At 42.1% G+C, this 14,590-nt stretch overlaps 1 protein-coding gene across 6 annotated transcripts in view; it reads right to left on the bottom strand.

Moving 5' to 3' along the window:
* Positions 1 to 14,590, bottom strand: part of BICD1 (BICD cargo adaptor 1) — a 726,242-nt gene that overhangs the window by 234,587 nt on the left and 477,065 nt on the right. For all 6 annotated transcript variants that reach the window (XM_085652393.1, XM_085652395.1, XM_085652396.1 and 3 more), the window contains exon 5: positions 11,151 to 12,245. In XM_085652393.1, coding sequence (XP_085508519.1) covers positions 11,151 to 12,245 — 1,095 coding nt within the window. The remainder of the gene's footprint in view (positions 1 to 11,150; positions 12,246 to 14,590) is intronic.

Below are 14,590 nucleotides of genomic sequence, written 5' to 3'. Positions count from 1 at the left end.
ATATGTGCTTTGAAAACTATGCCCAGAGGTGCCAGAGAAGCAACCGAAAGGATGATCATACAACACATAGACAAGGAACTAAATCTTCCACCCAGGAGTTGTGATGGTGCAACTTGAGGACATCAGAAAGACATCAGGAATGGTCAGTCAATCACAGATTCTGTGAAAGGAATTATTTGGTTTTCTGAATAATATGGTCGAGGCAGGGGAAACGATTTAGTGAGGAATGTGAGGGGAGAAAAGCTATAGCGCATTTCTGGCTCTAGCATTTAAGTCCTTACAGTCAGACAAGAAGATTCCCCTAACCTCTCTGCCTTTCACCTAGCTTCCTGGGTTTACTCCCTAGGAAGGGAAGTTAGTTAGTGTGGAGTTCTAATCTGTGATGAGTTGGGAGGGTCTTGCCACAAGCCAATACCCAGGATTGAGGGGGAGCGGGGGTGTGAGAGAAGGAAGGGTTTAGAGGGGTGAGAGAGAAAAGACTAATGTCTAAGGCAGAAAATGCCATAGGGAAATAAACGAAGTGCAGAGAAGGAAACAAGAACAGGTAGTCAATTAACACGGACCCATTGAGACGACCGGTGCAGTTTTTAAACTGATTCGATTAAAAGTAAACTTTATTTGATGAAAACGAGGTAATTCTGTGTCAATGGATTCATTGTGTTGGAAGTAGAAGATTAAGCAAAATATTTCGCAGATGTAGAATGGTGACATTTGAAGACCTTACATCATGTTGTAATTAAAGAAAAAGCACATAAGTAAACACAATGGCAACGTTTAAAAAAAAATCAGAGTTTAGGGGCCTCATTCATAGAGAGGCAGCCTGGCCACGTCACTGCTCCCGCACCAGCACCAACCAAACCACCTATTCCCAATTTATCCACTATTTTTAGGCCGAGCATTCAAGACCTCTTGTATATACTTTAGTATATACTTCTTGTGGGCTTAAAGCCATCCCCCTGTTTTCTATTTGTTTTAATGTCCTTTAAAAATCCTTGCTTGTTAGTTGTCAGTCCTGCCTCTTTGTCCCTCCTTTTCTTCTTTCGTTCCTTCCACAGTGCAGGGAGCAAGTACTGTATTTTTACACTTTGTTTGGTTAGCCAACTATTTTTTTCCTTTGCTTCCTGCTTGTACTTCAGTGGGTGCACATGGAGCTTCGGCGCCCATAGCTGTTTTAATATATAACATTTCTTTATGGCTGCATGTAAACCTGGTAGAATAGGGATGTGTGTTACCATTCTGAATCACTCTTATGACGAAGAACTGCCAGCAAGGATTCTTGTGCCTCCCCCTGCTGCGCTCTGTAAACCGTTATACGCGCAGGTACATTCGCGTGCTTCAGGCAGCAGCACACATACACCATTTCCAGCAGCTGCAGATCACCAGGTGCATGTGAGAAAGAGCAGCGAATCTTCTAGAGAGCGCTGCTATCCTGGGTTTTCACCCTCCGTCCTTCTCTTTGGCTGTGCACCATCAGGCGGCACTTTGCTGTTGCCACCCAGGTCTCCAACTTTTCTCTGATTGAGATCTCTCAGGACTGCCACAGTAGAGCAACATAAACAAAGCTACGTGAGCGCTGGCCCCGGAGCACCGACTGCCGCATTACTGAGCCACCGCTTGCAGCTGCCCAGAGACGGTTCATCTGACATATCTCCTGGTGCCTCACACCAACACAAGTGTGTGGCAGTCTGTCCATCTACCACAGATGTTTGTAAAATGGTTGTGCCTACAGGGGGGTTGCACCGGTGCTCATCCCTCCTTCGCATGGTTGTGTGTATAGTTTGTGAAATTAAACTTGATATACTTTTATAGTCTATTCTTTAATCCGGTAATTTCTATTTGTTTTGGGGGGAGGGGCGTATATGGAATGCCAATAGGAATGGTGTCTTGTGAAGTTTCACTATGAGTAGTATGACTCATTACTCTTTGCTGACGACAGATGTCACTGTCTTGCGAGCGGCACTCTTGCCTATTTGTTTTAATTTTCCAAGTAGTGCCGGTGTTCCGTCGATTTTCAAACACACTTGAACTCTTTGTGGGCAGAGTCGTACCAAGGCTACGCACATGCATAAGCCAATGCTTTGCACTCTTGTTCTTAGGTCACAGAAAAGTTGTTTCCTGTTACAGAATCCAGCCACCGTTTATGGAGTGAGTTGCACTGTGTGCTTGGAGACTCAGCTTACAGCCACTAAGAGTGTCCTCAGGAAACGCTAATTTGCAGCTCTTCAGTTTGGCACATGATACTGGCACCTAGGGACCGTGAAGGAAACATGCACCATGGTCAGGGGTCCCTTTTCATACCTGTCATCACATATTCATATGTTGGGTGTGTACATAATTTCAATGAAATCCACACATCTTATAGCAACATGCTTCCGTAGGGTCTCCTGAGTAAAATCATACCTCACTTGTGTGGCTGTCCAATACAGAATCAGCTAAAAAAAATAATTTTTTTTTAATGTAGAACTTAGAATTCGCTGTGCTATTCTCTTAATCACTATGTTTTTGGCTCTTCCCAGTCACAGGCCCTTGGCCCACCCACACAAGTGAGGTGTCATTTTACTCAGGAGACCAAGGGGAATGCTAGGTGGTAGGACATTTGTGCCGGCACGGTGATCGGACACAAAAATGTAAGGAAAAAGTGATTTATTCAGCTAAATTTGAGGTTTGCAGGTTGTTCTGGGTAGGGAAACCTTGGGGATCAACAAAAGCAATACCTCCCTGGACTCCCTAAGTTGTCTAGTTTTGAGAAATGTGTGGGTTTGGTAGGTTTCCCTAGATGGCCGCCAAGCCCGGGCCAAAAATCCATGTGCCCCCCCTTGCAAAACCAAGTCATTTTGTGATAGGTCATTTTGTTGTCTCCACAATACCTTTTGGGCCCTTGCCTGACGCAGGTACTTTGCCCACCCACACGAGTGAGGTACCAGACCTGGGTGAATGCTGGGTGGTAGGAAATTTGTGTCAGCCCGGTGATCCCACAGCCTTCCCACACCGAAATGTGCGAAATATGTGATTTATTTCTGCTAAATTTAAGGTTTGCAGGGGATTCTGGGTAGGAAATTGGTGGGGGGTCCACGCAAGCCATACCTCCCTAGACTACTCCGGGTGTCTAGTTTTCAGAAATGTGTGGGTTTGGTGGGTTTCCCAAGATGGCCGCCAAGCCCGGGCCAAAAACCTAGGTGCCCCCCCTGGCAAAACCAGGTTGTTTTGTGATAGGTAATTTTGATGTCTCCACAATACATATTGGGTCCTTGCCTGTCGCGGGTCCTTGGCCCACCCACACAAGTGAGGTACCATTTTTATCGGGAGACCTGGGGAAACGCTGGGTGGTAGGAAATTTGTGTCAGCCCGGTGATTGAATACTTTCCCACACAGAATTTGAGAAACATTTGATTTTTTCAGCTAAATTTGAGGTTTGGAGGGGATTCTAGATAGGAAAACGTTGGGGGGGGGGGGGGGAGAGGGGTACACACAAACCATACCTCCCTGAACTTCCCCGGGTGTCTAGTTTTTAAAGATGTCTGGGATTGGTAGGTTTCCATAGATGGCCATCGAGCGCGCGTGAGCCCCTTCGCAAAACTAGGTCGTTTTGTTACAGGTAATTTTGATGTCTCCACAGGTCCCCTGACTGCAAGAATTCAAATACTTCCTTGTTCTGTAATGAGGCTTTTAGTCCGTAAACATTCCATGAGATTATTTTGAGGTAGTTGCGCTTTGTCTGAATGGACTTGGGCAAAAACTGTATTTTTATGTTAGGGAATGATGTTGTGCGAGGGACATAGTTTGTCCCTTTTAAGATGGACTTTCGTGGGAGTTTTGTAGGATTTAGACACAATCCTCTTTTTAGCATAAATGGATATTTCTCTTCTTCTGCGGTGTTAACATTAATCCCCCAGTTTGCAAACCTTTCTTTTTCTTCCATAATTGTTTGTACAAACGACCCGTCGGACCATTTTAGTATTGTTGACTCTCTAGTTGTATTGTTGTCCAGGATTTTAAATTGAACTTGGGTGAGGTCTTCACTGGAGATGGTTGAGAGCTCTGGGATATGATGAAAAATGTGTAGAATGTTGGACCTGTTTAGTGTGTCCGTACTTCCCCGTGATGTGTATTCAGGTGTAAAAATAATTGTATTATTTTTCTCCTCTTTATATCCTTGTACTGGTTGGCTGGCTGTAAGGGAATGTGTGGCAAATCGTCGCATATTTGTTGGAGATACTTCATGGTCGATATTAGCTTCTTGGGACCCCTGTAACTCACTGTTATTCAGTGATGTAGATGCTATCACTTCTCTATTTAGTGCTGTCTGCTGGATTTTTACAAAGTTTGAGGTTTGCAAGGGATTCTGGGTAACAGAACCTGGTGAGAGCCACACAAGTCACCCCATCCTGGATTCCCCTTGGCTTCTAGTTTTCAAAAATGAATAGGTTTGCTAGGTTTCCCTAGGTGCTGGCAGAGCTGGGGTTCAAATTCCTGTTGCGGGCACTAGGCCTACCCACGCAAGTGAGTTACCATCTTTAGCGGAAGACTTTGGGGAATGCGGGGTGGGTGGAATTTTGTGGATCCACGCAAATTCCAGAACTTTCCATCACTTAAATATGAGGATTTCTTTTTTTTACAAAGTTCGAGGTTTCCAAGGGATTCTGAGTAACAGAACCTGGTGAGAGCCACTCAAGCCAACCCATAGTGGATTCCTCTGGGTGTCTAGTTTTGAAAAATGTACAGGTTTGCTAGGTTTCCCTAGGTGCTGGCTGAGCTAGGGTTCAAAATCCACAGCTAGGCACTTTGCATAAAAAGGGTCTGTTTTCACTGTAAAAATGTGGTGTGTCCACGTTGCGTTTTGGGCCGTTTCCTGCAGCGGGCACTAGGCCTATCCACACAAGTGAGGTACCATTTGTATCGGGAGAATTAGGGGAATCCATAATTGTAGAGCAACTGTTATTACCTATTGAGTTTCTATGCATTTCCGCCTTCCGAATGTAAGACAATGTGTAAAAAAGAAGTCACTATCCTATAATTCACATGCTATTATGGCTACCCACAATTTCAGAGATGTGCAAATAGCTGCTGCTTCTAAACTCTATATTTTGTTACCATTTCGGAAATACCTAGGTGTCCTTGATACCTATTTTTCACTCTTTATATTTTATCAAATGAATTGCTATATAACTGGTACACAATGAAAAACCATTGCAAGACGCAGCTCAGTTATATGCTCTGGGTTACTCGGGTTCTTGGTGAACCTACAAGTCCTATATAACCCCACAGCCAGAAGGGTCGGGCGGATGTAATGGTATATTACTTTTAAAAAATCTGTCAAACGCGTTTACCAGCATGCAGAGATTATTGGCACGACAGAAGAGTATTTTAAAGCCACACTTTGAGCTCCAGTTCCCTGGGGAAACCTTTCTATGAATGTCAATCAAGAACAAGCCTATGCATTCATTCACTTAACAGGTCATATTTATTTAAAGGACTGACTATTCAGCGGTACCAAATTAATTTGAATCTTTTTACGCCTATTGAGGTGGAGTTGGGAAAAATGTAATCCCTTTGGAGTAAAAAAACTAGGGTTTCAAATTGATGACAGGCCTATCACTCCCTAATTGAAAAAAATAAAAAAGGGAGATTTAAGAAATACTCGATGACCCACATTATCAAGGGTTTTTATTAGGATAAAATGGCGATGCATCAAACATCCGAATGTGAACGGTACATCTAAGTGAAAGTTGCCTTAATGCTAGAGGTTGTTTATAAGAAAGAGGGGTAGTTTATACATTGTCCTGAAGAAGGTGGTCTTATTGTGCTTTGATACCACCGAAACGCGTCGACGCCTATTCTTGTGGGGTTACATCCGAGGAACAAAAGTATTGACTCTAAAAAATCAAATGTTGCCAGTACTGTTATTGATTCTTTTGGAATAATCAGTGCTAATGACAAATACGCATGTCTGTTGTTTTTATCTCTCTTTGATGTTTTCTTTTTAATATGTTGAATCATTGTATGAAAAATTATCTTATCAATTTTTATTATTGTTGAAAATGATGTGATGTACATTCTGATGATGTTTTAATTAAATATGTATACATACATATCCTCTGGTTTTTCCTTTCCTCTACAGGTAAAGTAGTATGGTGTGATTGTTTGAAAGATAGGGTACATATTGATTGGTTATTCACTTCCCAAGAGTAGTTGTTTTTAAATATTTACTTAGAAGACGCTACAGGTGAAAATGTTGCCACAAATGGCTGTTTTTTTCAACTTTTTCAATTTGTCCTATTTTCAACTGTTAGTTTCTACAAAAAACCTTGAAGGATCTACACAAATGACCCTTTGCTGAATTCAGAATTGTGTCTACTTTTCGGAAATGTATAGCTTTCCAGGATCCATAATTGCTTTCACACCCATTTCTACCACTAACTGGAAGGAGGTCGAAAGCACAAAAAGTAGCAAAAATAGGCTATGTCCCAGTAAAATGCCAAAACTGTGTAAATCTTTTGGTTTTCTGACAAACGTCTGTCTGTCCCTGAAAGCTGGGAAGATGGGGATTTCAGCACCACAAACCCTTTTTTCGATACCATTTTCAGGGGAAAAAACAGACACTTTCCTCTGCAGCACTTTTTCGCCATTTTTCAATAAAAAACATAAATTGGGGTATTTTGACTAATTTCTAGGTCCCCTCCAGGGGAATCCAAAAACCCTGAATACCTTTAAAATCCTGATGATGTTGGAAGAAAAGGACACAAAATGTTACAGGGGCCTAAGTGTGAACCACCCCAAGTAGCCAGAAAAAGGCTTAGCACCGGGGGGAGGGAGGCCCAGCAGGGAAAGGGTTAACCCAGATCTCTTGACTGGGGGTGAATGTTTGATTTGTTCCGCATTCCATCCATCATTTGCGTGTCTCTTGCTTTGCGAAACGACAAGCGTTTGCAGTCCTAGTAGCTCTAAAAAACAAGATAGCCCACCTCACTAAACATTACAATGCATTACACTCACAAGACACACAAGGAATTTCTGCAGAAGAAACCTGAACTTAAAGTGCTATACTCTTCTCAAGAAGGAAAGTGTACTTTGAGTTTAAAACAGGGACACTATATGAATGGGGAAAAGGCAGGATGCTTACTGATTTTCCATTTATGCCAGTAGGAAGCTTCCCTCATGATTACAGCCATTTGGAATGGTAGAGGGGAGATGCTCACTCATCAGACTGATATCTTATTTTCTTTTTGCACTTGCTATGAAACACTGTATATGACAGAATGCTTTGAGCCTAGCCCGGGGTAAGGCAGAGTTACTCACCAACATACTGATACCCAGGCTATCCCCTTAGATGAGTGCTTAATTAGCAGGCGACATCACAGAAGATTAAATAGGTCAGATTACTGACAAACTTCGCTCTTCCAAGACCCCGGGCGAAGTCAACTACTTTGCACAATACTGCAAAATGAACATAATAATGACATCTAAGAAGGCTCCTACCCACTTACAGACACTAACAAAATGAGAATATAAATCATACTTAAACCTGACAAAGACCCCAACGGCTGTGCAAGTCACAGGCCAATATCTTTCATCAATGTTGATCTTAAGATCCTAGTAAAGGTTTTAGCAAATTGGCTAAAGGGCCGATTAGTATTACTGAGATATGCTGACCAAGCGGGATTCATACCACAACGCTCATCAGCATCAAGCTTAAGATCACTGGCCCACATGCTCAAGCTGGTAGTTTCTCTTGATACCAAGAAAGCCTTTGATTGGGTGGAGTGGGGATACCTATTCAGAGTGCTGGATTCTATAAGTCTTGGCCAACAATTTTTGTCCAAAGTGAAGTGGCTCTACACTAACCCCACTGCTGTGGTCTCCTGCAAAGGACATAGCACACAACACTTTAGGATTAATAGAGGAATGCACGGCTGCTTTTGATACTTGAGCTGAACAGGTGCACTGCCCTGGACACTGAACAGGATAGTTGAGGGTACTTGCCAAGGAGGGAGGGTGCCCTATCCTCAATGAAGAAGGATTTGTTTCCAGCAAGGGTTGCGATCGCGCAGCCACTAGAGATAGCCATCAGAAATCACCCAGATATGTTGGGCATCCTCACTCCAGCTGGCGAGATTAAGGCATTATTTTATACTGATTGTATGAACACCAGCCCCAGTTAACTTAGTCCAATAAAGACAGGCTGATATCAATTTGTCCTATTAAGACAATGTTTTCATGTTCACCACCTTAGTAATTGCCCCTATGCACACTACTTCTCAACACTGTATCGCATATAGGTTGGCGAATTGATGTTATTGACATGTTCACTTTCTGAGGACCTTTTTCTTGTGATTGGGTTCCAGTACTTTTTATATTTCTATGAACATGTTAGTCCTTTTAGTTTTGATTCCAGCATATCACATCATTTATGAAGGCTTTTTATGGCTGTATGAAACACCATCTTCTCCACTCAGTTATGCTTCTCCTTTTAACCTAGACAACCATTGAGTGATGTCTCTTGATACATAGTTATCCACAAACAAGCTAAGCTGTATCTTCAATACCCCTATTTCTCGATTTGTGGAAATGATCATGAGAAGAACCTATATTTCAGGGTAAATACTTATCGATAAGATCCATCATGGCTATACCGACAGTTAAGATGGTTACCTCTACGGCAATTTTAAATGGGACTGCCAGGAACTTTCCTTTATTCGATCTTTTCCAATGATTCATTTTTCTTTATGCCCTGCATTTAGATTCATTAAGATGGAAATCTTATTGAATTTCTTTTATCAATTTTGATGTTTGCTACATCCTACTAGAAATTACTTCTTCGACTAATTTGCTGGCGCCCGATGGGAACTGACCAAGGTACAATATGCATTTTAAAGATCTTTTAAGGCATAATTTTAGAGGATTTTCCATTATGTGCACATTAGACGATTTCTTCATGAATTTGAAATTCAAAGGCCCTAAAATATTTTTCTTATTTGTCCCTACAGTGGTCTATTCAAACTATTTGTCCCTGCATATTTTTTCTCTCAGCAATTTTAAGATTTCCAAGTTGCATCAGTTTTCTGAACTACCAGTATTGGTAAGGATTCATCCTTATTTTTTGCACTACTGGGCCCTCATTCTTTTCTTTTTTCTTTGTTCTTTTATCTTTTGATGATAAGATTCATATTGAATTTCATTGTTTTTAGAGATATTTTGTAAAAACAAAGGATGTTTATTATTTCCTTCTTGTGTACGCTTGGCCTTCATATTAATGTATCAAACATTGTGAAGTAAACAGTTATTTGCTTAGAGAATTGTCCGTAGAATTGTGTTTTCTCTGCCCTGGGAATTGTTAGTAGTAGCAGGGGGTCCTGAAAAATACATTGATTAGTTAAAACTAATGACATATTACTGACTCTCTCCAAACCTGCAACATCCTTTGCACATCTTACGACCCTGATATTGAAACATTCTACCTTTTCAGGCTACCGCATTAACTGGGGTGAATGAGATGCTATGCCCTTGACTCTTGCTTCTACTATACTATTTCTAGGACCACACAGTTTTTCAGGGAAACCAAATAATCTCAAATACTTAGGAATTTGTCTGAACGCTGGTCTAAATGTTATAGAAGACCACCTGAACCCACTACTAACTAAGATTCAGCACGAAATGGAGAGATGATCCACCCTCAATTTATCCCTATGGGGAAAGACGCAGGTCGTTAAAATGAATGTGGCACACAGGGTAAGGAAATTTGTTATTAAAAACAGAGCCAGACATCTACAGGATGGCTGTTGGTATGGGATGGGTAGGATCAAAGCGGGCATTTCTCCTTGACGTATGTGTAACTATAGTAAATGCCCCCTGCAACAGACCATGAGGCAATACGCCTGCAGTCACTAGATATAATATCCAGGTGCTTACCTTCAGAGAGGTAGGTCTCCTCTGGTTTTACTAAGAAAATTCCTTACCCCCACTTTAAATAAAGGTCAGGGCCCAAGACAATAACCCTGATGAATGCCCAAGACCATTTAGGCTTTTAAAAGTGCAGAAACATGTCGGTTAAATCTATTGGTATGCAAGGATCGTAACATCCACCTAAATACCCAGCCAATACATTACAGTACTTTTTAAATTATACTCAGGGTACCACCTTAATAAAAGGATACTTTTGTGTTATACTCTGAGGTATTTTTTGGAAAAAATTCTTGACCACATTGTCCAGAAACAAGATTAATATCTATGAACTCTTTCGGGATAGTCCAGTGAGAGGTCGAGGTCGCTTTGATAGTACCATCTCACCAGGGTGGGACAAGGTAGCCTATGATGAAGCATGTCACAAATGTGAGTGAGTCCACCTCTTCCGATTCTTGGAATTACCAGGTTTAGTAGGAGACACACCAGCATTATCCAAATAGGATAATTAGAGTAGCAACTGGTAGTTTACCCCAGATGCTCTTACCATAAGGACACCACACCAATCTTTGTGTTTTGCAGTCACTTTAGAGGCAAATGTGGGCCCTTCCCGGCCTCCCGCTTCTCCCTAGGTGTTAAATAACATGCTACCTACCCCAAATCCTAGGTTATTCTGCCTTCCTATAATGGGTCGCTTGTTTTTCAAGCCAGACAGAGCACGCTACCCGTACATGGGAGGGGATTTAAGTGACAGGAGTAAGTGGAATGCTCAATTGAATGCAGGTACTAGTAGAGGGTTGTGTGTAGAATATGCCCAGGGAGTCATGGCAGCCCTGAAGCCACCCCCCTGTACAGCAACACATGTAGAGAAGGAACTGATGCATCCATTGTAGAGATATGAGTGTAACCTGAACTGCACAGATTTGAAACCTGCTTCCTCCACTTAACCTTTTAACATTCAAGGTTGATAAAATGAGTACCAGTGAGTAAGAAAAACAATACCTGTTAACAGCTTCTAGAGAGAAAAAAATAGAAGGGAATGATAATTAAGTAGGGCATTTATTTATTGGACAATCCTAGGGATCCTGCTGTCCCTCACCTTCACTCTTACCTCACAATTGCAATACGAAAATGAGAGGATTACACCAATGAAAGTGAAATCTAATGTCAGCGACTGGGAAGAGTGTTCTTTGCTGCAAAAGCATGAATGTCAAGATTAATACAGACATGTTAGCAACAAAATAGCTGGGTACCTGTTTGTTGGCTTTTAAAACTGCTCTTAGGGTTGCAATTTGTTCTCGCTTAGTACTCAACAGAGACTTCAGTTTCAGAATCTCCTCCAATAAGGCTTCCTTGTCCTTGTCAATCATGGGCACCAGTTCCCTTGCTGCTGCGCGTTGTCGGGAGAGCTGCAAGGACCTGTCCACCGCCTTCTGCAAATGTTTGATCTGGTCTCTTATGATAGCATTGAGGTTATATATATTCATGGGCTCCTTACGAATGTCGCTAGCATCAGAGACTGGGGAAGATGGTGGTGCGGTGATGACTGGAGAAATGATAGGCATTTTTGGTGAGCTTTGTTCTTTACTGGTCTCTGTGCTTTCTTTTGGGACCAGGTCAGATAGGTTCTTTGCCTCTACCGGCGATGCCATGCCTCTTCGGGTGAGTCGTGGAGACAAGAGACCTTTGGGGTCATCAGGACCTTTAAGGCTTCCGCTGCGGGTCCCTCGGCTTTGCCTGTAATAGTCCAACATGACCCTGTTTGGAGTTTCATTGTTGCAAAGACACACGTGATGATAGAGCTGCGCCAGCTCCTCGCTGAAAGTGACCAGCTCATCCTGGGCTGTGTTGAGGGTATTATGGTTTTCATTTGCGACACTTGTCATCAAGTGTAGCTCTTGCTCCATGTTCATGAGCTTCTCATGACCTTCTTTTCTTTCTTTATCCATTCGCGATACCTGCTCATCAAACATTTGAACTCTACTCACAAACTTTGCTTTGTCCTCTGTATAGTTTTCTACATGTTTATTATACTTTTCTTTTAAGGCTTTGAGTTCAGCTTTCAGCTCAATCACTTCTGTGACAGCCAACTTGTACTTGCACTCTAGAATCTCTAAGCCGTTGATGTCCACGTCATAGTCATGAGTGCCCTCTCCTGAGTCTGTGGCCCTGTCGCAGTCCATGTCCCCCTTGAGGTCCTTGTTGCTCTGCAGCCTCCGCATGGCGTTGACATGCTCCGTCAGCCGGTGCACCTGCTCGTGCTGCTCCGTTAGCGCCCCCTGTGTGTGCTCCAGCTGAGTCTGCGACTCCTGCAAGTTGGTCAGAAGAATGGCCTTCTCCCGCTCAACCTGCAACACAAAGAAAAGTTGTGTATCAAAATACAGGAAAAATTCAGAATGATTTCAGTTGTCTCGTCCACAAGCCATGTTCTTCAAGAGTGTTTACAACCATTGTGAAACACATGTATATAATACAAACAGTTGAAACACCCTCAAATTAGGTCCTAGGAGACATACAGAGACAATGCTAATCACAATACACATTAATGTAATGACAAACAGAATAGAATTTACATGGATTAGAAATCTGTGATGCTGTAAAAGTGGCAATTAGATAAATGATTGCTTTCTTTACTTGATAGTTTTCTTCAGTGCTCACCACACTGAATCAAATAGCAGAGGCATGATTAAATATGTGTGGTTAGTCCACAGGTGGTACAGCACACATCTTGCACATTTCAACGCCATACTGGTAAAGACAGGGGAATATGCTAGAAACAATATACTATGAACTTCTGGCTTAGTGGAATGTAGCTCCTTACGAGATCTGGATCTAGAACTGGCTGCCTCTCAACGCAAGGGGCGTTTTTGTCTGCATCCGTATTGGTGGTGACTTGTCATTTCAGTAGGGTTTGCTGCTCCCTGGGTTGTTGAGAATTTAGGCTCTGCAACATCTCACCTAAAAGACACCTACTTACCTTCTTACTTTCGGTCAGCAACCAACCAGGCAGATGCTCAGAACAATTTTCTATTTATATTAGAATAAGATAACCTGGGGCAGATAAGTCAGAGCCTCAAAAGCAATTTTGCCTTCACATCCGGAGTTCAACAGTGAAAGAGTATAGTATGTTCCTTATGTATATGCGCATTTGTGCATGCTTGAGTTTTTGTATGGTGCTATGTTCACACGTCTTTCTGATAGTTGGGGAAAAAAGAGATCTGGCTGGTATTGATGGTCTCCTTCTTCATATTTGGATGATCATGATGGGAAATGACTCAATACATAAAGTCTCTCCATAGCGCCTCAATGACAGAACTTGGAGGAGAGTGGAAGATGCCTCAACCCTAAGCAGCAAGTGACAAATAAACCCTAAGGGCACACTGAGTGATACAACACCGTGTTAGCAGGTCTCAATATATAGATTAGGCAAGGCAGGCACTCTGCTATGTGTCACCAGGTTCCTGCATACCTGGGAAGGTACATGGTTGTGAGGTGTTGATGTTAGGTTATGTTATTTTATTTTATCTTATGGTGATTTGTAAAGTGCATTATCCCTCAAGAGGATATCTTGGTGCCGAGCAGACGTGGGTCTAGCCACCCTAGGGCTAAGGGTGATGAGTCAAAAAGCCAAGTATTCAGCTTCTTGCAGAATTCAAGAAGTGAGGAGGAGGCTTGAATGTTTTGCTGTGATGTTTAACTGCAGGTCATTCACACATTAGGAGCAATGCACTAGAAAGCTCAACCACAAGATCTGGTTTTCTGAATGCATGGGATGTGTGTATGTAGCAATCTGACCTACCAAAGTATCTGGAAGGTTTGTGAAAGCAGATCTGATTGTTGAGGTATGCTGGGTGGGCCCCTTAAAGGTACATTTGTATTGCTGTCCTTCGCGTTTACCATTGCTTCTGAACGTATTCTACGAGCCTTCTGCTCCTGGTGAGTTGGATCTTGACTCTGCTTCTGCGGATCTTCCACTGGCTATGCTCACCCCTTCATTGACTGCTGTGGGGATAGGATGGGAACACATTTGCTTTATAAACCTGCTCGGAGGTGTGTTTCTGGGATCATCGTCTGCAGTGGTTGGGAAAAGAAATGTGTTGTCTACCTCTCACATAAACAATTGGCTATTCAGTTTGGTGGGAACTTTTGATTCAGCCTGTTTTAACAGCTTTAAGTTATTTTAAATGTGTTTTTTATTTTATTTTGCATTTTTAATACTGGCTTTCTGTATGCTTTGGTTTTGAAACTGTGTGATTGCCTTTTTAAAACTTTAAGCATCTTTTAAATTAACATATGCTGTAGCATTGCTCTTATTGTTAGAAATCTCTGGTCGACTCATGTCCGAGGAGTGGGTGTCACGTGGCTAGGTTAGGCCCAGGAATAAGCACTGCCATTTTACATGCATACGTTTCTTAAGTTGCTTATTTTTATCCACAATTACTTTTGACACACATTTGCTTGTGTGACAGTGCAGGATTAGTTTCTCTGTAACCACTTTGCTTACCATTTCACTTCGTAAATACACATCACAACACCTTGAACATTTAGTATAAGGCCTAGACATACACTGTGCAAATGTTGTTGTTTGTTATTCGTCCATGAGGCGATATGGCTATCACAAACACAATAAGCAATGTCGGCCCAGCTGAAGCCTCAAAAAGAAAGCATCGGTGATGTTATTATAAATATACAA

Source organism: Triturus cristatus, chromosome 4_1 (genome assembly GCF_964204655.1).
Source record: "Triturus cristatus chromosome 4_1, aTriCri1.1, whole genome shotgun sequence".
Lineage (NCBI taxonomy): Eukaryota > Metazoa > Chordata > Amphibia > Caudata > Salamandridae > Triturus > Triturus cristatus.
Note: the sequence above shows the minus strand (reverse complement) of the source record. Positions and strands in the feature narration are given on the sequence as shown.